Source organism: Lissotriton helveticus, chromosome 1_1 (assembly GCF_964261635.1).
Source record: "Lissotriton helveticus chromosome 1_1, aLisHel1.1, whole genome shotgun sequence".
Taxonomy (NCBI): domain Eukaryota; kingdom Metazoa; phylum Chordata; class Amphibia; order Caudata; family Salamandridae; genus Lissotriton; species Lissotriton helveticus.
The window spans coordinates 1,856,808,725-1,856,835,617 of NC_136057.1; the positions used below are offsets into that span (position 1 = coordinate 1,856,808,725).

At 45.8% G+C, this 26,893-nt stretch overlaps 1 protein-coding gene across 1 annotated transcript in view; it reads left to right on the forward strand.

The window, feature by feature from the left end:
• Positions 1-26,893, forward strand: part of COLGALT2 (collagen beta(1-O)galactosyltransferase 2) — a 230,533-nt gene that overhangs the window by 105,103 nt on the left and 98,537 nt on the right. The window contains exon 2 of the mRNA XM_078659220.1: positions 9,963-10,073. Within this exon, the coding sequence (XP_078515346.1) occupies positions 9,963-10,073 (111 nt within the window). The remainder of the gene's footprint in view (positions 1-9,962; positions 10,074-26,893) is intronic.

A 26,893-nucleotide genomic window follows, 5' to 3' on the forward strand; every position in this document is an offset into this window, starting at 1 on the left:
GCCTGCATTTCTGCCCATAGCCACTTTCAGGGCTCCACAATCTGAGGCAAAGCAACTGTGTGTCCTGACACATCTATCCACCTGTAGGTTACTTACTACGTCAGTGGCACAGGGTCACACTAGCCCAAGACGTATAGATCATTGTTTGTCATACTGATGAACTATATGAGTGATGGGGTTCCAATTTATGTGGGTGGACATCATGTGTCCTTTGCACTGACAGAAGCATGAGAACACTACATACAGTGACGCGTGGGAAGAAGAGTATTTGCAACTGTGGAACCAGATCAAGACTCACTTGATTGGCAGGAAACCAGGAGGACGGCCTCAAGGTGCCACCTATGAAGTAGCAACAAGCAAACTTGAGATGCTGTTATCTGGGATTAGTACTCAGCCCGCAACAAGGAAGAATCCTGCCTGGTATGTTATTATACACAGTGGGGCAGAGGGGAACAGCTGTCATCACTGGTGCACTCCCTTTCAGAACTTCTGTGTGGGATTAGGATATAAGAAACCCCCCAGGGGTGCAAGGGGATACCCCAGTTCCATAGCATTGGGCATTCAGGCACTGCATTTATCCATCCTGATCAGGCATTGGTATGGTAGTGATCGACGCGAAAGAAGTCCCTTTGAGCGGCTGTGCCCGAATATCATATACAACAAAATTGTCTGTATATTATTGACAAGGCTGTATGGTAAAGTATACTGTAGGTGCGATGAAGGTTTGATCTCCAAAATGGAGCTCTAATATGAACACATGGTAACTCGTTCCTCCAGTCCTGAGTAGTAGATGCTCCGTTTTGGAAAATGTTATTGGATGCAGAAAGAATACCCTCCCACTTTCATTTGTGACTACATAGTTTTGTATATTTCTTGAATATTTTCACATCACTTTTGCACAGACCAGTCACAGGAACGATATCTAAGTACCACAGACAGACAGATTCATCGAGGGAATTTCTGCTCCTGGCAAACGGCGCAGGCCCCTTCAAGGCGTGATTGAGTGGGCTGAAACATGTCGGCCTGATGCACAGGATTACAATTCTTACTCCAATCTTTTTGATGTTTTTAGACATGCCATGAGGAGACTTCAATCAAGTCTATTGCCTATCTCTGGGTAACTTTACACTTTTTTCGCTTGGCTTTAATCTCTCATGTCCTTCACAGTAATAGGGTAAGAGCAGAGGTGTCCACACTTTTCACACCATCTCAACATGAAGTGCTCCCTCACCCATTCTATTGAGCTCACCCATGCCTAACTGAGATGAGTGAGGAGCGTGCCCTGTGATGAAGCATGCCAAGCCAGGGTGGGTGAGGGCTTTACACCCTAAAAAGTAGGGCACACCACTCACTAACTTTAGCCAGTCTCACACATCTGCCTTAATTAGGCAGGCTAACTATGCTGCTTATTGGAGTTTCCTGGAGTATTCATGGAGTATCTATGTTAATTGAGAGAAGTGCTCTGAGACTACATCCCCTCTGCTCCTCTTTCGTGACTACCTATACCTTAATATCATCTGACGTAAGTATTGTGTCCTAAGTACAGTTTACTAAAACAGCATCCCGTTGGGTGTAGATTTTCTACTATTAACTCCAATGGGGCGATATTTTTGTAAACTTTATTTAGGGCACGATGTTTATTTTGGGATTCTGACTTGGATTCTTTGTGTATTTAAGATCACAAGTCAGCAAACTGGGTTCTCCTAAATTGGAGTGGTCCCAACTGTTGTAATACCCAAGGCCTCTGGGGAATAAGCACTGGCTAGAGGCCACACTATGAAGAGGCCGTAAGCACTGTAGACGGGCTAAAGAGAGGGAGGCCTAGACCAATCAAGAAAGAGATGTAAGGTGACTGATGTAATGATGTAAGTGGGCGTCTAATGTAATGAGATGTGACATTATGAAGTAATGAGATGTCGTAAACTTAAAAAATGTGTAATGAGATTTGAAAGGATGAGATATGATGTGAGGCAAATTATGTTATGAGATATGAGGTGTCTGACGCAATTAGATATAAGGTGATTGATGAAAAGAGGCGTGTGGTAACGTTTACCATGAGATGTGAGTTGACTGATGCAATAAAAGGGACGTTAATTATTGAATGAATTTGAGGTGAACGTAGCAATTACATGAGATGTGCCCCGTGATGAGATGCGAGATAAATGATACAATGAGATATGAGTTTTCCGATGTAATGAGATGTGATGTGATTGAGGTCAAATTCAAAAGTTAAAACAAACTTTATTTGCTTGCGGAGCAGCCATAAAAGTGCAAATATCATTAAAAAGAGATCGTACAGTACAGTTCAATTTCACATATGCCCTTTCAGTGAGCATGCATATGTACATAAATAACTGCATGCAGTCATTACAGATGTAAACATAGGAAGATAAAATGTTACTGCTAAAAGGCATTATTCTGGATGTATTGTACCTCGTGAACGAACAGCAGCCCTTAACAAAGAACTTACGTACAAACTCGTCTCCTTATCGGATAGATTCTGTAGGATGTACGTTGTTAAAACGCATGCTTTTACTACGCTTGCCTTTACAACGCAGGTTTTTCAACGCAAGTCGTTACAACGACTTGCGTTGGGGAGTGCTGGATAGTGAATAGTTTAATTTACTATTCCAACTCCAGTCCCCGTGGATAGTAGGGAAGGTGTTGGATAGTAAATCAAACTATTACCTATCCTAGAGCGCCCCCAGCCCAATTCGTTGTAATGACTTGCGTTGAAAAACCTGCGTTGTAAAGGCACTGTGTGATAAAAGTTGCGTCGTAAAGGATGTTTCCCGATTCTGTAGGAAATGATAAGCCTGGATACAGTGCCTCAGATTACTAGACTTCATAAAAGGAGCTAAAAACATTTTAGTAAAAAAATTCTATAAAAACGACAAAAAAAGATAACAATGTAACACGGGTTGCCCTGATGTACCATTGCATGGACACAAAGTGAGTTCGAGGCTACTCTGAAAACCTAACGGGAAGCAGAGCATATATTTAATTGTATCTGCCCTAAATTGGACTAATAGAGAGCGTACTCATCGGGCCCTAGCACTAAAAAAAACATAATGACTTGAGGGGTTTCCGAACTCAACTGCAAATGAACTGCAATTGTAGGTTTCAGCATTTCTATGCTTCCTTTTCTCCTGTGGTTTAGGTAATTATAACGTTCGAGCATAAGTCTATTGCTCACTAGTTTAATCCTAGCTACTTGTGGCAAATACAATGGGAGGAAGATAAGGGGACAGACGAGTTTCCTGTAAAATAGATTTCCCTCAACATGGGAAACTGAGGTTCCTGTATTTCGGCCCCGTAGGAGGGCACAGGCACACGTTGTGAGTTGTGTATGTATAACAACGGTGCGAGGGCTCTGCAACAGATTGAGGCAATGAAGTGAGAAGCGTCTCTAATGAAATGTAAGGAAAGGGAGGTCAGTGTGTGTGAGCTGGCTTTTGCAATGAGATGTGAGGAGTGTGGTGAATGGAAATGTGAGGTGAATGCTGTATGGATCTGTGAGGTGAATGATGCAAGGATTTCTAAGGTGGCCGTTTCAATGACATGTCAAGCGATTGATGCAATAAGGTGGGAGACAGTGAAACTTTGTATCTCTCCAGAGCCCACTTGCTGATACTCACAGAAGGGGCTCTCCCACCCTGAAATGAACAGATTAATTCTGCATTCTGGCGCTGAACTCGTAAGAAATCCTAACTTAAGGCCGCACTCGAGCAGTCCATTGAATGTATATCCAGAATTCAGATGAGTTTTCCCTCCAGACGAAGAACCCTTGCCTCCCTATGCAAGTTGTCAGTCCATGCTGAGAAAGGACGTTGCATAACCCCATCCTTTCTTGTCTGTCCTGATGAAGACCCCAGTTACGGTTCGAACTGCACCTCCCACCTTCGGGTCGAAACGTCGACAACCTACTTCTTTAGGCTGGATTGGATGGAATATAAATTTCTACACAGAGGCAGTGCATTGAGCAGGACAGCCACCTCTTTTTGATGGATTTGAGTTTAGTCATCTAACTGACATTCTCGCTGCAGTGGCCTTAGAGCACAGTTGATTTTACTGGATTTTTACTGTATATGAGTTTTATTCATCTTCCATCACTTTTACACGAGCATCTCTTTGAGCACCTTCTTTGCACACAATGGAGCAACCATTGTATTATAAAATATATGTATATACTACGAATGTCTAAATACAATCTGAATTGTTTGCACACATTTTTCTTTCTTTGTTGTATTTTCTCTCTCTTCCCCTTATGCTTGATCAATTTGTCATGATGGAAATACCTTAATCCGATAGTATACACTTTGTAATTCACAGCATCGCTGTTAGGACCATTATGATATCTGTACCTTAATAAGGTGGGAAGTGGTAGATGTCAGGTTACAGGTGTTACGAATGTACCGCGGGATACAGATGTAATGTGATTTGAGGAGACTGAAGTAATGCGATGTGAGGGGATCGGTGTAATGAGATAGGTGACTGCCGTGCGTTGCCTTCTGAGTTACAAATATGGCATCTAGTCTACACGTTACATAAACAATTGAACAAATTACAAAATTAAACCTTTTGACACAAGATCTGTTTTAGCCTCACTGTGTCATTTCTGCGGAGACCGAGAAAATAAGCCCAACATTGCCACCTTGTGGTTACATTAAATACAACATTGATGAGAAAGTGTAGACAAGGAAGATTAACGATTGACTAGACCACGTTTCCAAAATATCCTGCAGTCTGGACTCAAACAAAAGTAACAGTTTCATTATGCTGCGATATCTCAGTAGATTGAGACCCTTGAGTCTGAGAGTTCCATGCGTAAACCTGCCAGGCCAAATCAGTCCTTTAGTCTTTCAACATTAACAAACATTGGCAAAGCCAATAGGTCTCGCAGTTTTCGCACTTGTGGCTTTGTCAAGGCAGTTTCCCCAATGTTGTACAGCAGAGGTTCCCAAACTTTTGACTCCTGAGGACCCCCATTGAGTCACCACTGGAAGCCAGGGACCCCCAAGCAATTTGTATGATTTAAATTTCAAACATTAAAACAGTAATTAAAAAAACACATGTGCACACAAAATAAATACTCAAATTACGAAGGATTTCAGTATTTTATATTGAAAGAATTTGCAAAAAACGAAAACTTTTAATGGGAAGGTTGGCGCTGCATCTCTGTGGCTAACTTTTAAATGGTTGGTTTTATTTCGCAGTACGAGGCTCCTGCTAGGGCCAGACTGGAAACCCAAAGCAGCCCTGGCAAATGATTTCAGACCAGTCCCCATAAGGTGAACACCAGTTGCAGCGAGTGAGCCTGACCACTACAAAAGGGACTTTGGGAGTCTCTCCCCCAAGAACATTTTGGAAACAATGGTGCATTGACCTCACTATGCACCAGGATACAACAATCTTTGTTGGAGTTCTCCAATGATTCCCTTATTATCACCCTCCAACAGTGCCTTTCATCTTTCCATAGGCCCTCTGTCATATGTACTTCATTTGCTTTATAGCATCTCTCATGTAGGATGTCAGATAACTTTATATCACACGCATATGAATCATACTTTTAAATCGGTGTATAGAAAATGTTACATAAGGCAAAGGGGACTACAAGGTGTAGGATTCACATGTCATGAATACTAGTAGGCATTTTTAAAGAGTCCTGGGTCTGGAGAAGCAAAACCTCAGGTTTCAGAATATATAACACAGTGCTTAGCATTGACTTTAACAATAAAATTTAATTCTACCCCAAAAAACCTTTTTTGCAGCATCAGGATAATGAAAGACTGGGAAAAAACAGAAGTTACTAACTTGTACCATCCAGTTTGCAAGCAGCTCTTTGAGGACAGTTTATAGATTACTGTGCTTGATTTCGTTTGTCACTTATGAACTACACAGTAACAAAATAATCTCTGTGACAAAAGCAGTAACCCACTGTCCTATGCACATAAAATACTGTTTTTTAAAATGCATGGTACACGTTCTTTGCAGTAGGTATATTAACCCTCAGTACTGCATTATATAACTCAAAGCTGCTGCTGGACAAAATCTCTCTCCAGCAGGTATATTAATCTCTGGTGTTATATTGACACTTTTATTGTTGCTTGAAAACTGCTAATTATACAAGGAACTTTGCAGTGCTTTTAAAACTGCTGCCTGAGGACCCCCTGGGAATGTGTCACGGACCCCTGGGGGTCCGCGGAACACAGTTTGGGAAACACTGTTGTACAGCATTGGCACAAAACATTTTTTTTGCTGTTGTGCGCAGCTTCAGACAAAATAAAAAGCGCAAGAACGAGCTTGGTGCACCTGCTGCTGCATCGTTTCGTAGGCACACGCATACATGATGATGCAAGCACGTGACTGCATAATCAGCCACGAGCATGCATGCACCACCACGCAAGCATGTCTACAAAATGATGGAGGGCATTTTTTTTTTCATTTGTTGATCTGTGACGGATTGGTAAATAAAAAAAAGAATTAAATGTAACTAGCGAGAAAGTTCTTTTCTTTAAGGCAGAGAGGGGCTGGCAGCAATTTACTGCCTGTCCCTCAGAAAAATACAAATACGCATACATATATATTTTTAAAAAGGACAGTGGGGTGGGGGCAATGGAGGAGTAGGTGGGGGAACAAAGGGTAGTGGGTGGTGAGTAAAATATAAAGTCTGGAGGAGGGGAAAATGGCACACGAGTCAGACAGCAACGTGTGGGTGAGGGAGAAGCATGGAAGGGAGAGAGCTCCACAAAGCATGAGCGTATGGGGGTGGTGGGGGAGGGGGATTGGTGGGAGAGAAGCACATGAGAGACCGAGCAGAAAATGAGGGCAAGAGCAACACGGAGTGCACTTCACCAAAATGAAAAAAAGTAGTTCCCTAAAAAGTGAGTTGTAGAAGCATATATGTGAGCCAATCAAAAGGATGATCAATAGTCTATGCTCAATGGGATGGACAAACACAAGAAGGGTAAGGCCAGTAACTGAATAAGAAGCAAGCACATGGGAGTGAATAGAGCCAAATAATTATAATCAAAATCAATGGCCCGGCAGGGAGGCCTTGGTAAGACCACAATAGAACTTTTGCAGCCATGGTTGATGAGACCCAATCAAGATGAACGTGATCCAGTTGGGTCGTAATAGCACCTGAAAAGGCAAGAGACAAACCATTGATGAGTATGCTGTGTACAATTTTCTTTATTAATTTACTGTGGATGAAATGAAGTTTTTTGTGCAAGTAATGCTTCACAGAAGAATTTAGTGCAGTGTTTAATTTGTGCTGGGTGCTGCAGATGGTTGTCACCCGCACTCATTTTTGAAGACCAGGGCATATTTTTAATCATCTGACTTTGACGAAGAGTGATAGAGAAAGAAGGTGGGAGAAAATGATAGGGAATAGGGGAAAGAGCAATGATGAAAATGAGTGAGATAAAGAAACAGGAAGTGGAAGAAAGAGGCTTGATGTGAAATCCAGACTAGACAGCCTGTGTATTCTGAAACTTTGACATTCAGTGGCAAAGGGCTCCTAAGAAAACCTCTGGGTCCCTTTGCTTATATTTTTACTTATTAAGCACAGATTCAGGGGAAATATTTACAAGAGGAGTTGTATCGCTCTTGCACCATACAACGTGGTGCAAGAGCAACGCAAGTCCAAAATGTGATTTATGAAGCCACACAAGGCCACTTCCCATGGCCCTGCGTGACTTCATAAATCTGGAGTAGTGCAACGCAGTGCAAATCACTCTGTTGCGTTACTCTGTCCACGGGCATTGTGTGAGTATTCCCACGCAGCGGGCATGGTTTTTGACGCATTCCAAGATTTACCAGAACTGGTAGGCCTGTTAGACCTGGGAATGACCGGAAAAATACGCCTTCTTAGGGGTGGCGTAACACGGAGAATTATATTTATTTCTGCTTGTTACTTCCTCTTCCTGTGTGTGCTGCATTCTGAAGCACACATAGAGAGATGGATATGCATCTCAGGATTGTTTTTGTGCCATAAGGTCCCTTTCCTGCTCAAAAACAATCCTGCATGCAATGGAGGCACCCTTGCACAATGGTGCAAGGGTTTATGCTTTGGCACTAGGCAGCCCATTGTGCACCAACGCTGGGGAAAGGACAGGAATGCATCATATTGGGATAAATACGGTGCATTTCTGCCCTTTCTCTGTGACGCAGCGCAGCACAGCAGGTGACTTGCTGTGCTGCGGCACAAAGTCATAAACACGCCCCTCAGTGTCTGGTACCGCCTGACTCTGCTTTGGCTCAATGACAAGAATAATTTTCTGATTACTGTAAAGTGGATGACGTATTTCGGTCTTCAGATTGGTTCCAGAGGCTCAGGTCCACAATAGCTATGGCCATCAATTGCTGGTACTGAATTGTGCCTAGGCGACAGGAGATTTAAAGCAACGAGGCAGATGTTTAAGCCTAAAGTCACGATTGATGCTGTCTGTGAGCCTTGAGCAGTCTATTCATACTGGTCTGTCAATGGCGAATTGACAGACCAGTATCTTACAACGAATTCCGTTGCAACGCATGCCTTTACCACGCATGCGTTACAACGGAATGTTTTTTCTTCGCTTAGCCTTTTCCTCTAATACTTCCGTGGTGACGTCGTACGTCGTTAAGAGGAAGCGGAAGTTTCTTTCCGTTTCCTCTTAAAGGACGCCGTTTGCCTGCACATCTTGACGTTTTTTGAGGTGAGTTTCATTTTATGGGGGGGTGACCCCCCCAAGTCCCCCTTTTTTTTGTTACCCTTTACCACACATGCCTTTAGTACGTACCTCGTAGTAATGGTATGCGTGGTAAAGGCTTTCGTGGTAACCACGCATGCGTTGTAATGCATGCGTGGTTAATGTTTCCGTGGAAACGGCCGCGTTGTAGTGGCCGTTTCCCGTCAATGGCCTGCAAGGGACCCGAGCATTAATATTTATGATATTGTATTTATGTCAGTTTTCACAGTGAGGATAGAAATTTTGTAGTTGTCTTTGGTGAATTATTTACAAAGGTAATTTGTGTGAGCGGGAGACCTGTTAAATTTATAAAAAGAAGCAGCAGAGGTGGGAACTCAGTCAGGGCTGGACTGGGAACCCAAAGGAGCCCTGGCAATTTTGTCGAACCGGGGGGGGGGGGTGAGAGGGGGAGGTGCGCGAGCGGAAGAGTGCAAGTGTGAAGCACTGCTGCTTTTGTCACAGGGGGGCGTTATTGCAGCAGAACCGGCCCCCAGTAACATAACTGACCCCCACCAGTGCAAAACCAGCCCTCACCCTTCCAGCATCACATGAAATGCTCGATGCCCGCTACAGCCAATCTGGCCTTGTACTCAGTGTGTGTCTCTTCCTCTCAATTATACAATTCTGCAGCTACATCGTTTTCCACATAATTAAAGATTTACCACGCTTACCGCATTATCCACTATTTGCTCCTTAATTTACAATGTCGATAAAATAGACTTGTTTTATTGCAAATAGATCAAAACTACTAAAGAAAGTGCCACGCATGGTGCTCTGCACTGCATCAGATTGCTTTCAAAGAGTAGCCGGTCACCTTTCGGTTGCTGATTGCTGTATTTAAGCATTAACATAGTACTTATAAGGAGAAACCTTTGGACAGATAGTACTAATGTGTGTTAAAGTGGCAAAATAGCAAACTAATACTCCCACAGAATGACGATGTAGTCTGCACACAACTTGCATTTTCTTGGCACAGAATGTAATTTACCCTGCCACATCATTTGGTCATCCTGTATGTCATAATTCGATTGGCTTTGTGAGCTACATATTTTATGGAGCCAATAACAAGTGGTTCATGATGCTGTTAGAACTGAGTCTGAAAAAGGGTACCATAATTTTAAATCTCACTACATGCTGAGTGGGGCCTTTGTTGAGTCTCTGAATAAGAAGCCGCACGTTACCAGAGCACCCCTTTTGTCGTGCATTAATAGAGTCATTTGTTGGTTTCAGGGCAGCAACTGATCACAACGTTGATAACACCACGGCTGTTCTAAAGGAGTGGATCAAGAATGTGCAGAAACTGTACCACTCTGTGGAATGGAGACCAATGGAGGAGCCCAAGTGAGTATGGAGAGCTGGTCACATGACTTAAACATGACTGGCCATATGACATCACCACTGGAAGACATCAGAAAGACACACATGGTCTAAACCAGGGCTTCCCAAACTTTTTAAAACCACAATCCAGTTATTAGATCAACAAACTTTTGTGACCTACGTAGCTTTAATAGACATGAGGCGTGTGATTTTTTAAAAATGTAACTACAGCATCGCGTGGTAACGCACTGTCATTTACAGACAGCATTTTTTTTCCATTGAAATTGACACAAAATTTGCACAGACATAAAGTTTTACTGATTAAACTATATTGCACACAAGTGATTATTTATGGGAATTGGGTTTCTGTGCATATTTATCATGTGTGCATCACCAAGGAAAGTGTCTTGATATGTTTTGATCTTATTAAAATCTTTGCTTCCATCACATTTTGCTTTATGCTTGCTTTTCTAACTGTTGAATGTGTACACATAATTTAAAGATATTTACATTTTGTTTTTGATACACAAAATTACATCCTACAGCCTTTTCTTTCACTGTCCCTGTGCCCCTAGCAAGATTGCCACACAATTCACTTTACTGTTCTTTCTCTGACTGCAAAGTGAAAGGAGTTAGCAAACAACAATCCCCATGTTAAGAAAAAGCAACAATTTGTCAAAAGACATAGCCTGGCATTTGGCCACTGTCTTTTTAAGCTCAGTGAATGTGACAAGATAAATGCAGAATTTGAAGGCATCTTTACTTATTGCTTGGACCTTGTGACTCCCCAAATATCGGCTTAGCGACCGACCCACAGTTTGGGAAACGTTGGTCTAAACAATCAACTTGTTCCTTGGAATGGTGGTGCCAAGAGCACAAAATATAATTTTGCCTGGGGCTGCTACAGTGCTTGCACCAGAGCTATTCCTAAACATTTGCACACAACGTCGAAGTATCTGAAATAACCATATGACTTTTTCTCTCTAGTGCTTAATTTGTAAAATATTAAGTGCCAGGGCTCTGACTGGGATGCCTCTGCAGCTTGCACCACCCATCGACCCTGTCATTGCCGCCAAAACTACTACCCATTTCTCTCGCCTGCAGGTGCGACAGTTCAGATTATTTCAGCTCCCCATAGCAAAAGAAATGGCTTGGGAGGCAGTTAGTAGTACTTTTTAATGTATATTGTATTTATAAACAACCATTGTTCTGTGCATCTCTAAATTAGATCCACAGCGCCATCATGTGGCAGACTGTCATAACTGTGGTGCTGACAATTAAGTGCTGGTGTTGGGCACCGGAACCAATTAAGTGGGTGCCCAGCACCGGAAACCACTGGCTCACAGAAAGCACTGCTTCTCTCATTGTATCACACTCTATGTGATCCAAAGCTGACCCTTGGCCTTCTGGAAAATGACCCTTTGCATTTCAAAAACTGCATTAGTTTGCCATAACTCATTAGAATGTGCACCCCAAAAAATTCTCCCTAACTATAAAGGTTCCTAACCTGCAAAAATCATGTTTTGCAATTCTGGAATATCTGGTGCCTGTACAGAGACACTGACCGCCTCACTCCCAGTGAATGGGCTGCTTTGCATCTCTGTATAGACACCGGCCTGGCCCGTGATGGTTTACACTTCAGGGAAAAGGGGCAAAGGGACCACTACCGCCCTCTGCATCCTACAGTTAAGGACTGACTTTAGGAGGATGGATTAAGTCATTACCCCCTTCTCGGTTGTCATTTGTGAAAACCTACAAGGGTAATCAGTTAGCCGGTCTGTCATAGGCCCTAGTTCAAGGAAGAAAATGGCCACTCAGCTGCTGTTTGAATTATGAAATACAGCAATAATCAGGGTTCAGTGGGCCCCTCAGGCCCCTGGGCTTCAGTGCACTGCATCTGCTGCACGAATGGAAGCTATGCCCCTGCACAAGGGGAGCTCTAAAAGTTAAAAACATGGGTATTGTGTTTGATGTTGACATGACTATGGTGCTGCTGCTGAAGGTGGGACGACGTGGTTGTTGCTGCTTCCCGCCCACGTGGCTTTCTTGCTGTTTGCTGCCCACTCCTCGCGGCCCCCGCTTCGCGGGGGCCGCTCTAGGCTGCTACCACCAAGGACTCCCTGACGAGAGGAGCCGTCGAGGGACGTTTCACCCCTGCTGGACTGCGAGGACCAGCGGGCGCTGCGTTCCTAGACTCGCCACAGCTGGTCCTCTTCTCGCCTCCCTCCCGTTATTTACAGACAGCCCCAGACGCGCTAGCGGGCCCTCTGAGGCCCTCAGAAGCCTGAGGAGACTGGACTGGGCATTAGACGCTGGTCCTTCAGGGACACTCTACATACAGGTACTTCCTGTGAACCCTTGTTGTACATATCTAAGTTTAGGTATTGAGCGCTGATCGCTGAAGGCCTGTAGTTTTGCTGCTTTTAATTATCTTAAGTATTTTTTCAGAATCTGCATGAAATTAAGCTAGTATGATGTCTAAGGAGAAACTAGACAAAGGGCCTATGGATAACTATTTAATTCAGAAAGTAACCCAGATTAATTGTGATAGAAGGGCCTCTTTAGGTCACGGGAATCTTTCCTTGATCCAGGATGAGGCACAGTTAATTGATATACCTACGCATAAAAACCCCCCTATTGCCTCTGGGAAAGTGGTCACTGCGATAGCACAGGTGCATGCCGTAAGACTTGATGATCGGCCAGATATCGTGGAAAAAGAACATTCTACATCCCACACATGTTCAGCGAGAATATTTAAAAAGGCAAAATCAAGAAGAAGAAGGGGGAAGCAAAATCAAAAAGTACATACAGCTAAAAAGAGCCCTAAATTGGTCACTACGACATACAAAAGTTCTTCTTTGGGATATATAGGGACAGCCCCAATGATAACCCATACACACAGTAGCATGGAAGATATTGGGTTATCTAATATAGGAGACAGGGGGGAAAAAGGGGAAGCATCAGATTATTCTACTACTGAGATCTCTATTCTAAATACTCCTGTTAGTATGCGAGTACCCCGTACGAGTTTGTGTAGCACTTATGTTGATGAAGGGTTATCAAATTCCCCTAGATTCTCTCCAGCATCATCTCCAAACATAATGTACATGTCATCATCTAACACTAATACTAACATTACCAAAAAAAGAGGGGGTTGTCCTTTGAAGACCCGGGAAGCTAAATTACAGAAGAGGAGCCCAATTTTAGCAGTGACCGATGTGGTTACTTTACTAACCTCTCCGACTGTATCTCAAATGACAACTCACTCTTGTTCCTCCAGTGAGAGTGGCCTGCTAGTAAAATTTGATAGCTTGGTAAAAGCATTAATCCAGCCCCTGTTAGAAAAAATAAATTTGTGTAACACTAAACTTGATCAGTTAGATAAAAAAGTAGGCGAAAATACGCTATTACTAGCTGATCTGGCAAAGGGGGTGAACACTATAAAACCTAGTGGCCCATCTGTTACAACGAAGACAGCCATTAAACAAGTTCCACCTTGCCCAACTCCCTCTACAAAAACTGTACACATTGGGGTAAAAACAACTGGTCCGATACCAAAAAACAGCTTTACCATCACCTTTGTTAAAAAAGAAACACGACCCTGAAATTAAAGCCATAAGTAAAGTAGGCGTCCAAGGTGGGGAAAACCTGATTGTGGAAGAAAGGGCAGAGATACCGCACGATAAGGCTATTAAGGAGAACGGTACAGCAAATTCTCACAATAGAAATTGGCACCCATAGAGAATTGTTGACTTACCACCTGAAACAGCTCCTTATACAATAGTCATGGCGGGTGTCCCCGAGCTACCTATGGACATCAGGGAAGACCATCGAGCCTTAAGAAACAAAGTGACACACTGGTTACATAATAATAGACCCCCGCCCGCCCATATTAACGGAGAAATTCTGACTGTGGGGCGTTCATTCTGGGTGGGCTCTAGACCTAAAGACAAGAAAGGGGATGTTATTATTGTAAATTTTAAAGATCATAGAGCGGTCCGGCATATAGGAGATTGGTATGATTCAAGAAATAGCGATTCCATTACTACTCACTACCTTAGCTACTTCTATCCTTATTGCCCAGGGCAAAACCCTAGAGACAGGGACAAAGTAAGGTACCCCGTAAATTGGTTCGGCTTAAAACAACGTGGATACGGTCAGACTCCTTTTTCCCAAACTCAGAGACAATTTAATTTCAATCAAAGGCATTTTGTTCCAACAACTCCTGGATTGAATTATGGAAATAATAATCATTTTTGGGAGAATAGAGGCTTTGCCCTACCAGTTTATAATCTACCAACCTATAATAGATTCGATGCCTTCTCGGGCCTTGACTATGTCGATTGACAAGAGCAGGATACCCACCAGACAAATATCTTGAGAGTAGGAGATGACACTGATTCTAAAAGGAACCTAAAAGAGTGCACCCTAGGGAAGGGATGTAAGATTATCTTACCATTAGAATTGACCCTAAATACAAACTATGGAGACACCGAAGAGCCTCCCTGTAACATTTGAGCACTCGGGAGGTAGAGGTGGGGGATAATAGCGGAGGAGTAAGTCCCTCACGTAAAAAGTTATCCTGTAAGATCCCCCTGGCAAATACGGAAGAAAATAAGAAAAGGAAATCCTGTACACTTCTATTTTGGAATGTAGCAGGATTAAAGAACAAGATTAATAATCCATCCTGGGAGACTATCCTAAATGGGCGGGACGTTGTGGCTCTTCAAGAAACTTGGACCACGGACCCAGTGTATATAAGTGGGTGTAGAACCTTTTTTACCCCGGCTGTGGGGGGTCAACACGGACGTGCGAAGGGAGGTTTAATAACATTTCTCTCTAATCAGCTTAAATACGAGAAAGTACATTTTATGTCTAAATCTAGTTACTACCAAGTAATAACCCTAAGCTCAAAAAAGGGATTCAATGTAGTTCTGATAAATTTCTATAATAACATTCTGAAAGACGAAATCCCGAATATTTTAAAAATGCTTAGGGAAGACATACAACATGAAATAGACAAGTCCAATAAGGAAATGATAATTTTATGGGGGGGGGATTTTAATTGTCCACTCTGTACAAAGGGAAAACAGGGGATTTGTGGCCTAATGTTAGAACAAGATATTAATCTAACACACTTTGACCACTCCTTGATCGGTGACCTACTTAATGAATTAGTGTTCATGTACGATCTGGGTTTTGCAAACGAAATAGCTCAGAATCCCACCTCTTTTGGGCCTACATTTATTGGTAGAGGAGCTTCGTCCACTATTGATTTTATTCTTATATCAAATAGTTATAGCCACAGGATTAATAGGTCAGAGACTCTAGAGCTACCCCTAAGTGATCATTTGCCCCAATTAATAGAGGTTGAGAACCCTTTTTATGAACACTGTGAAGATACTCTCACCTCACGTACTGCCCCTGACGTGACTTTGGGAAGGCAAAATGGGTACACTTTAAAATGGGGCAAGGTCACGCCAGAAATGTTTCTTGCAAAGCTGCTGAATGTCTGTTCAGATAGTTTTTCTATTTGTCTTGGGGATATGTCTCAGTGTGACCAGATATTAGAGCATTTTGATAGAATAGCTCTTGAAATCAAAAAAAGCCTGTGGGTGGAGGTAAAAAATAGGACTAGGCGCACTAAAAGTTGGTTTGATACCGATTGTACAAGGGCACTAAGTGATTTGAAACACGCTATCCACAGGTCTCCCCGGGATCGCCCAGTAATAAGAGGGTTGAGGAAAACCTATAATGAGGCCCTGAAAAATAGAAAAAACGCTATAAAAAAGGAGGCCCTAGAAGCCCTGTGCGAGGCTGCACAGTCGAAGGATGCATCTGCTTTCTGGAGGGCTGTTAATACTCCCTTCCTCTTTGATAGTCACAAGGCTCGCATAGAGACGGCGATTACCGAAGACGAATGGGTGGAACATTTTTCAAACTTATATAGCTCCCAAGATGATCCTTACACTACAAATGTTCCTAAAATGGTTAGTGGTGGATTGGGGGAGGAGAATCTGGTGATAACCCTGGAGGAAGTCATAACGGGGTTGAAAGCAACGAAGGGTGGCAAGGCTGCTGGCCCTGACGGGATCCCTGCAGATCTATATAAAGCAAACAAAGAGATCTGGGGCCCCATGGTGGTACAGCTTTTTAATGCCACACTTGCCAAGGGCTTAAACCCATCCTGGTTTACCTCGATTATTGTGCCGATTTACAAGAAGGGTGATAGACAAAATTGTGCTTGCTATAGGCCAATCTCCCTTCTTGATTCATCTGTAAAAATTCTTGGTAGAATCATTTTGGCTAGACTCCAGAACTGGGCGGAGGAAAATGATATAATGAGCGACCTACAGTATGGATTCCAGAAGGGTATGGGAACTGTTGAACAATGTTTAAATTTAATGATTGTTCAGCAAAAGTATACGAGGGTTAAAGGTGAACGGTTATATCTCACGTTTGTCGACTTGTCTTCGGCATTCGATTGCGTGTCACATACTAAATTGTGGGAAATTTTGAAAGGGCTGGCCGTGGAAGCTCCTATCATCCGTTTTCTGAGAGAATTATACTCAGGAGCCACAGCCACAGTCCAATATGGCCGTGGGGGAGAATGTACTAGGAGATTTGGAGTGGGACGCGGAGTACGCCAGGGGTGTGTTCTGGCCCCCTTCTTATTTCTCCTTTACATAAATGGACTTGAACATCGACTCCTGCAGGAGTGCAGGGATGTGCCCAGGGTGAGGAAGAGGCTGATCCCTGCGGTCATGTATGCGGACGATGCCGTCTTAATGGCTCGTACCCCCTTGGCCCTACAAAAATTGTTATTATCCTTCGAAAAGTTCATGTTGAGTTTAGACCTAAAAATCAATTGCAGTAAAACATACTCCATGAACTGTGGTACAAGATCTGGGAAAAAGATGAAAAGTATGTACTTAAATAATGTTCCCTTGGAAAATATTACCTCTTTTCCTTACCTGGGTGTTTTGTTCCATGAACTGGGGGGATGGACAAGTGCTATAAAGGCCAGAACTCTTTTGTTCCAAAAAACTATAATGTAAATGTAAATGTAAATGTAGTTGAGCTTATATAGCGCACAGCTACCCGCAAAGCAGGTGTCCCGGCGCTTGCTTAGGGAACCCTTCCTGATATTCCCCTGTGAGATAGCAGGGTATCCACAAGGTGAAAGTCAGGCATCCCGCCACGAGGGGCCGTTGTGGAGATTAAGCAAGCTGTTGCCCAGAGTCGCAGAGTGTGAACCCGTGAGTCGAGGAGGCACCGGGGTGAGAATTATCGAGTCCGTGGAATTTTTTTAGCCCAAGACCCGCCGGGTGGGGAATTGAACCCTGGTCCAGGACCGATCTCAGATTCCGGGTCTGCCGCCTCTAACCCCTGAGCCACACTTCTCCACAATGGCCATAAAGACTTTTATAAAAAAGCTGGGTAACAAACCAATAAGAGAAATCTTGACTATATATAATGCCACATGTACATCTGTAGCCCTGTATGGTGCGGGACTTTGGGGTTTTTCTAATATAGAATCACTACAAATTGTTGAAAATAAATTTTTGCGGGATGTTCTAGCTGTACCGCAGAGTGTTTCAACATACATTTGTCACATAGAATTGGGTCAACCCCATATTTCAGATCTAATTAGAATACAGCCCATCCTTTTGTGGCACAGGGTATGGACTACTAACGAATGTGTAGTTAATTGGGCTATGCTACAGGATATATTAAAAATAGAAAATATGGGTACCGTTGATTGGCTAGATTATATTAAACATTTTATGATTGATATTGGATGCCGAGAATACTATGAGAACCCACCCTCTATGGGAAACATACCCAGAAAACTTTTGAAAAAACTGAGTTTGGATCACCTTGAGGACAAAAGAAGGCGAGCGGAAATCAGCAAAAAGACAGTTACCTCGCACAATTTAATATTGACTGGTGTAAAAGTACAGCCCTATTTGACCCTGTTGATGTCAAATTATGATCGATTTCTCTTAACCCGTTTTAGATTAAATCTTGTTTTTAGACTCTTGTCCTTCCCAGAAATGAATTTATGGTCGCGACATTTACCTACCTGCCCGTGTGATGATTCCTCACCCCAATCTGATATTCACATTTTATTTTTTTGTAAATGTTATATCATACCTCGCAGGAAAGTTATAATCCCCTTCCTCAAAGACATGAATTTAAATAGATGTCGTTTAGCTTTTTTAGAATGTCAGAGAATGGACACAGTTCTAACCGTTGTTGTACTTTTAAGCTTTTTTAAACATGTATTCAAATTACGAAAATCCATTGGTGTAACTGAAATATAATGAAATTGTGTGTTTTTAAATAGATCTGTATAAATTGTATTTACAGAAGTATCTTCCTACCTGGCCCCTAAGCAGTGCCCTACACTCCTCTGGGGGAACCCCCTGTGATCTTAACCCTGGAGGAGGGTTTACTTGCAGGGGAGGAGTGTAGTCCCCCCGCTGCCTTTCTGCACTGTAATAAAGGAAAAATAAAATTATAATAATGTGAGGTTATTATCATTTTATTTTTCAGTGCTGAGGCAGTTTTGCGGGCTGAGGCTAATCTGGGCTGGGCAGCGCAGGGGGTTGGCGGGGGAGTGGTGGCACTCTCTAAGTGCTCATGACTGTTTGGGTCGTAATGGGCCGGGCAAACAGTCATGCGCACTTTGCATGTTCTCCTCCCAGGGCATTACAGCCTAGGTGGAGAACATTCCCAGGCTCCCATTTCCTGTCTGAGCGCCAAACCACGACGTCCAGACCAATCACAGTGCTGCATTGCAGCGTTGTGATTGGCTTAGGGGAGCCTGGGTGCTTCCTGCTCATACAGAAGCCAGGAAGAGGACAGAGAGGACGGAGAAGAGGCAGCAGCCGGCAGGTAAATTATCTTTTTTTTGTCTTTTAAACCCCCTCTCCCCACTTCCCTCCTCCCTGCCCTACTGCTGCCTCCCGGGAGCAGCCGCTACTGTTCACTTGCTATACAGACCTGCAAAATGTAGATCTCTATCCACAGGACGTTTTCCTTTACTTTTGCGATCCGTTTGGAGCTTTCCTCCTTACCTAGATTATTCTTTGAACTCTGTAGTCCCCAATTAAGCCTTCCCCCATCTCGGCAGGGCAGTAGCTGATCTGATCCGTGCCAAGAGACCCATTTCAGAATGAGGCAGATCAGTTTTCAAAGATGTGATTGGGTAAATTCTGTGTTGGGGGCAAAAAAATGTAGTTAAAAACATATACAGGTTGAATCTGTTGGGGAGTCCTATGCTGAGCAATGTCCTCTTATTTCTGGTGATAGTTTGCTTTTATACTAAGCATTAACATTGTGAGCATCAACCACCAGTATGTTTTATAGGGTAGCCAAACACACCCACATTCCTGCATTTCAACATGCAATAGTAACTGCTCTCTCTCTCTCTGGCTGGTGCCCATCAATAAGCCAGAGTTTTGAGTGTGGACTGAGAATCTGTAGAAATTACTAGAGTGAATCACTTGAAATCACTCCATCTGAGCTTAGAACTGACAGACTGGCATATTAGGGACTACAGCACATCACCTGTGTGTAGGACTTTTGCTGTCTATGTACATATGCAGCCTTTACACATTTTCTATATGAGATAAAAAAATATATTTCTTATATTTTTCCAAAAGCTGTGAAATGCTTGATTTATCGAGCCTCTAGGAGGAGGCCATGGGGTCTTCAGATAGAGCTACAATCTGTTTATTCGCCTCCGGGCTGTAAGCAACTCCTGAAGGGGTGAATCTTCCAGGCACATCTCCCACTACAGAAGAAAGGGAGCGAAAGATCCCATCGTGCTTCCCTAAGTAATGCTCATGCACACTAGTTGTTAGACTTGGCATCTTTTGGCGTGTTTCCGCAGATTTTTTGCTTTCTGCCCTCCTGGTTTGGACTCTGTTTTTGCTGGTGTGGTGTTTCTGCCCACTTTTCTCACTGCTGATCAGTGGTAAAGCGCAAGTGCTCCTGTGGTAAGATATGTTATGGATTGGTGTTTCCAGGATTGGGTATTTGATTTACTTGTTAGTCCCTAGTAAAGTGCACTGAGTGTGCCAGGGCCTGTAAATCAAATGCTACTAGTGGGCCTGCAGCACTGGTTGTGCCACCCACGTGAGTTGTCCTAAAAAGGTAACTGAGACCTGCCATTGCAGAGTCTGCGCGCTGTTTGTAACTGCCATGTTGACTTGGCGAGGTCACCCACTTGCCAGACCCCAAACCTTCCCTTTTCTACATGTCACTCACCCCTAAGGTAGGTCCAAGGTACCCCTGTGGGCTGGGTGCAGTGTATGTGAAAGGTAGGACATGCCCTGGTGTGTGTGGCATGTCTTGATAGTGAATTGCAGCCCATTTCGTTTTTCACTATTGTAAGGCTACCTGTTCCCCATAGGACATAATGGGAAGTTTGTTTATAACATCTTATAAACATAATGGGCCCTGGGAACTAGGTAGGGAAATAAAGTTTAGTATGCATGAACTCAGACTCTAAAGATGCATCTTTTAGTAAAGGTGATTTTTAGGCCTCGCCTAGCATTGCTGCGCACATGCGTAGCTCGCTCGGCGAGATTTATTGTAGATGAGGACTTTGAAAAAAGGGCTTGAAGCCCCGCCCCTTATTCCCATTGGTTTGCGTCACCGTTTATGTTAAACGGTGGGCTGCCCCTGGAAATCAAGTTTCTAGGCTGCCTCCTGTTCGCTTTTTGGGCCAGCTCACCCGGACTGGCTCGCCTGCATTACGGCTGTTGTTACGAAGTTTCTTATCAGAAGCTTCGTCACGCTGCCTTGCACACGCCAGTCCGGCTCTCCGATTGGGCGCTGTGAGAACGCTCTTCATATGGTAACGGGCTTGTTTACGCTTATCCTTCGCCAACCTGACTGACTCGTCAGTTCTCAGGGCGGAAAGGGAAGGGGGCATTGGGGTCACAACCCAAGCGGCGTGCACCACTCGCCTGCTTTTTAAAAAAAAACATTTAATGTTAGCGTGGCCCCCCTTCACGAATGCCTCGTTGTGTGATTTCTGTTGCTGGCTGCAGTCCAACACTTTCCTACATGGACCTAGAAACTTTCAGCACTGTCATGCTGCTCTGTGCCTGCTCATTTGGTGCGGTGTTGAGCGTGGCTCTCACTGCCCCCATCCCCCTGGCTAGGGCACCCAATGGCGATGCTGATCCTGTCCCATACAGCGCTTGTTTTAAACAAGAAACAAAGCTAGAACTGCAACCGCAAAGATCAAAGACGAAGTGCGGCGGCCGGGAACAAAGCAGTGTTTACGTGAAGCCTTTATGGCACGCGTCACCCGGACAATCCAAACAAGTTAGCACATTTTAAAAACAAAACCATAGAACCATCATGCACAAACTTCAGGAAAACACGCATCACGTACAAGCTTAATCTTTGATCTTTGCGGTTGCAGTTCCAGCTTTGTTTCTTGTTTCTGTCAGCGTATATTAAGTTTTCGCTTTTATGGAAGGTATTTACAGCCGGATTAATTAGTACCACAGTTTCTCGACTATGAGGTGAGTTGCTTCTCTCGATGCATACCCATTGGCTTTGGGTCTGCCGTTTGATACTTGATTTGCCTCCCCTTACTTATACGCTTAGATCTTAGAGATTACGTTCCGGCATGCTCGCTGAGATTACCAAATTGCTATGCCCCAAGCCACTCTCATACCCGTGGATGCCAGGACTCACGCCGGCTCCTGGTCCTTTGTTGTCTCACTTCCATGGTCCAATTAAGTAGATTCACATCTAAAGGTGAGTTAATTGACCTCTTCGCACACTGATCGTAACGTGTTCAGCAGCCTTAATCCTAGTTTGCTCTCTCCCTGCCACCACCTGCTGTGCTCGCTGTCATGTGCACCCCCCCATGTTATTTCTCCTTCATATGCTGCATTTATCTCAATGCTTCTTAAGTTACCACCCCCACCCGAATCTCATTTTAACACACCTCTATGGCTCTCCGCTGCTGCTCCCACTGAAGTCTATACATCCTGGACTCGTAATTAGACTGGATTGAATGGAAGGGGTTCGCTCACTTTTTTCTACAATCCTGCTGTTGCTTTTCAGTTCCCCTCGTAAACCTCTTGACTGCCACATTGATATCTTGTGTGAAAGCACTCTAACCCCTTTTAAATATGGGGGCTTAGAGTCCAAGTTCAGGGATTAATGCACCCTTATTTTTCTGTTCAGCACTAGTATCGGCGCTAGATTGTTCAAACATGACTGCTGATTCCTATTTTCTTTCACTTGGTGCACAGCTTGTCTGAATAGTGCACATTCTTGTATTGTAATTGTTTTGACAAATCCGGTGTGGGTGGAAGAACTTTTGACCCTGTGGCTGTAGAGTACAATCGTGGCTTCCTTCTATCACACCTCACCATCTTTCAGAGTGCAGCCCCTAATGAGAGCACGGCTGGTTTATACCAAAAGTGAGGTTTGTGATGTTTCGAGAGTGGATTGTGGTACCGATAGCCGTGAGTGGCCAGTGTTTTCCAATACTGGACATAGAACAAGTTTTACATTACAACACACTCTCCACTTTAACTTAATTAGCTCTAACTTCCCCGGAAGCGCTTCTGATAACCTATTTACTGCTCTTTAATTAGGTTGCTAAGAGGCAGGGACTGCCTGGAGGGGTTACAGGGTTACCCTGAGACTTGTTTGTGTTTCTCATCTGACAATTTCCCCCGACCCGATGCACTTGTAGCACACCCAGTCTATTTATGGTGGGGCTGAACACCTGCGGTGACCTGCAGGTCGTAGGTTGGAATCAATCCTTTCTACATTTCATCCTCCGAAGGTCTTCAAAGCCAAGCCCTATCAAACCTTTAACAGTCGGAGCCCGCTGAGCCAGTTCAGGCTATTAGGACTTGGACTTGGCATCCCGCCTTGCTCAGATGGATCACAGGACAGGTGCATTTAATGTTTTTCTTGCCTTGGCTATACTCATTGGTCCTGCGTCCTCCTGGACCTCTGGCCCCTATTTCTGAGGCTCACTGTGCCCTTTTTAGGTTTCGACTGCAAAAAGCTGCGCAAGCAGCTTTTGCGCAGGAGAAATCTTATGAGAACTGTAGTGTGGCTTTGGGTCGGCCCTCGTCATTCATTGGCTGGCTCCATAAATGGAGCATAGCCATTGGACGAGGGGCCTGTCCGTCAATGCCGGACCAGATTCGGGGGCGTTCCCGAGATTCTTTGGCTTTTGCCGACGTCACGCGACGTCAGCCGAAAGCCGGGAACGCCCCTGAATCTGGTCCGGCCGGGCCGTGCTTGCTGCTGTCCTGCCTTCCTCCCGCCGTCCCCCCTCCCCTCACTGTCCTGTGCACGTTTCCCGCCCCCCTCGTCTTCTCCCGCCCCCTTCCCGCCGTTCGTGTACTCTCCCGCCTCCCTCGTCCTCTCCCGCCCCCCTCCCGCCGTTCGTGTACTCTCTCGCCTCCCTCGTCCTCTCCCGCCCCCCTCCCGCCGTTCGTGTGCTTGTGGACGTGGGATGGAGCTGTGGGCGATGCTGCTGTTATGCGGGATGTGGGCTTTGGCGGTACGTGGGGATGGCATAGCTGTAGACGCCCCGAAGGCAGGCGGCGCGGCTGCCCCACAGCCACAGCAGCCGCAAGTCGTCGTGTCCCCCGTGAGGCGTGGGCCCGGCGGATGGAAGCTGTCTGATGATGAGGCCTGCCGGGAGGACGTGAGCCGTGTCTGTCCAAGGAAGACGTGGAACAACAACCTTGCCGCAGGGGCGTAACACAAGCCCCCGCAACCCCCGCGTTGCGGGGGGGCCTCGCGCTCCAGGGGGCCCCGCCGGGGCCCCTCACTGTACATTGATGACGAGTCTGATGACGTAATGTATCAAGAATTATTTTAAAATTATGAACGGACCCGGCCGGTGCCCCGTGAGCCTGGCAGCAGCAGGAATGGTGCGCCCCCCCCCTGCCGGGGCCCATGTGAGCCTGATGCAGTTCGGGCAGCAGAATGGTGCGGGGCCCCAGCCGGGACCCGCGTGGCTGGCAGCAGGAATGGTGCGGGCCCCGGCCGGGGCCCGTGTGGCTGAGGCTGAGCGGCTCTGACACTAACTGCTGCTCTCTGCCTCTTGATCCTGCCTGCAGCCTGACTGGAATGGTGGGGGGGGGCAGACTCAGTCCTGGGTGGGCTGGCACTGGCAGCACTACTGCAGCAGGCAGTGGCACTCCAGGCAGGAATGGTGCGGTGCGGGCAGCGGGGCCCCCGTGAGCGGCTGAGACTGAGTCTGTTGAGCTAGTGGCTGCTAGTGGCTACTGGTGCCGGTGCGCACTGAGAATGGGTGTGGGGGCCCCGGCCGGGGCCGGTGAGTGAGGCTGGCAGCGGCTGAGGGTGAGCGGTGGGCTCTGCTCTCTGCTTCAGTGCCTGGACTGACTGGTGCGGGGCCCCGGCCGGGGCCGGTGAGTGAGGCAGCAGCACAGCACTGCACTCACTGCAGGAAGGCTGGCTCAGCTGCTGGCACTGCCCCTCACTGACTGGCAGCACTGCAGTTGCTGAAGCAGGAATGGTGCGGGGCCCCTGCCGTGGCCCGTGAGTGAGCCGAGGCTGGCACACTGCCACTGACTGGCAGCCGCAGCACTGCAGGAATGGGGTGCGGGGCCCGGGCCGAGGCTGGCAGCAGCAGCACTCACTGCACTGCACTGGGCTGGGCTGGTAGCTGCAGCCTGCAGGAAATGAATGGTGCGGGCCGGGGCCCCGGCCGGGGACCGTGACGTGAGGCTGGCAGCGGCTGAGGCTGAGCGGTGGGCTCTGCTCTCTGCTTCAGTGCCTGGACTGACTGGTGCGGGGCCCCGGCCGGGCCCAGAGTGTGTATGACAATTATTTGCAGGAATCAGTGGATGGTGCGGGGCCCCGGCCGGCACTTTTTACTAATGAAGCACTGGTGGCTGGCCCGGTACCACCTGCAGGGGCAACTCTAGGGGAAGCCTTGGGGCAAATGTACTGAAAAGTCCTGCACAGCAGTCACCAGAGCCGCCGTGCTGCAGGGAGAGCGCAGGACAGCGCCTCAGCCTCGAAGACACGGGGCTCTGTCCACCCCCCTGACCTGGCACACTTAGGTCGCCTTGCACTAGTGCAACGCATTGCACCTGACATCCAGGCAGTTGCCTTCACCCCGGACAGCGCTGCTGACACCATGCCCATGCCCCAAGGGTGCTGGGGGTGAGTCACCAGGACATCCCAGGACTTGTCTGGAGTGGGAGCCGCGTGCCGTGGGGGGCCTCCCCTTTCTTAGAAGTCATAGCGAGGGTGTCCGTCCGCCTCCTCTTCCTCACACCCCTGCCTCACACATGAAGCCTTCAGGGCGCTTCTCTCAGGAGGCTTGTGTTTGCACGTCATGTCCAACCCCTCACAATCTCATCATTTGCTCGGATCTGCGCCTTTACTCCTGTATCTACAATATTCACAGTTTTCTCGTGTTGGTCCCATTTCAGGCCTGCTCGCACCTGGTCATCTTCGGATGTCACCCACCTCCCTCCTAAAGCGTGGGGTCTGTGCCGCCTGGACGCAGTGACGTGTGCACGAGGATCCTGGGGAGACCCCAGACTCGGTACGAAGGACTCTGGGGCTGGGGAGAAGCCTGCTCAACCTACACCCCGGCCACCAGGACTCACTGACAGCTTGTCACTCTCTCCACAATCTCTGCCTCTTAAAGTTCATTCAACAGACCTCACTCTGGACCTGAAAGTGCAAGGTGGCACTCTGCCTCTTTAAGTGTTGTTGAGCGAGCCATGACACTGCAGCCTGAGGATGAATGGTTATGGTGCGAGGTGCGTGTGGGGTCCGTCCCTGCCGGGGCCCCTGGAAATTGATACAAATGGGTAGGCGGGCCCCGGCCGGGTGACACGGTGTGTGACTACTACTACTACTAGTAGTAGTCTGGTCTCTGTCTTAATGGTGGTGGGTGAATCAATGGCGGCGGGACAGCAGCAGTATATGTAGTAGAGCTTTGTACTTACTACCATTCCTATGGGATTTTAGAGTGTATCTGTTGGTATCTCTTCCTTGAGTGACTTTACAACTTGTACATTTGCAAATTTCACCTCCTTTCACTCCTCTTGTATATTTACATTTTTTTTCTGTTTGCATCTCTTATGTAACTCATGTAATCCAAAGTCCTTATGTAACGCAACTGGTTCTTTTGTAAAGCGCTCTGACGCCTTCAGGTAATGTTTGCTCTATATAAAATCGCAATAAATAAAAAAAAAAAAAGCACGAGCCTTCAATGCATTTCCGGTATAGTGGACAAACCTTATTAATCAATGTCACCGCATTGCTGATCGCATGAAAGACATCTCTGTTGCCTCGTTCGGGGAGGTAAACCTGGGTAGAGAGTTCTGGTGCCTTTAAAGGCATGGGTCGCAGCTCAACAAAACACTGCATTTTAGAAATATGGGGGTGTGATCCCTTCATGCCTGGTCTTCAAGAGAGGGGAGAGAATAGCAGAGAATGGAGCATGAACTGCAGGTTACACGTTCCAGTGCTGGCGGGGCTGATTATGCTTTCATCCTTCTGAAGTCGCTGCAGTGAGCTCCAGTGTGTGGATAATATCGACACCCTTTATTTCAGATGCAGTCATTTATTTTGAGCTGTGTGCCACATTAATAACCAGTATATCAATGTATTAATTAATATACAGGCAATAACGTTTGCCCTTCTATGATATTATTCAAAATTCGAACTATAAAATACTGAAAAAAGTGAGCAGATGTTCAGACCGCAGAAGGATGTTGGGGGCGCCTTTAATCAAGCAGCCGTTCGAACAAGCAGAGAAGATCCTATGACCGCGCTCAACCCAGACGGGA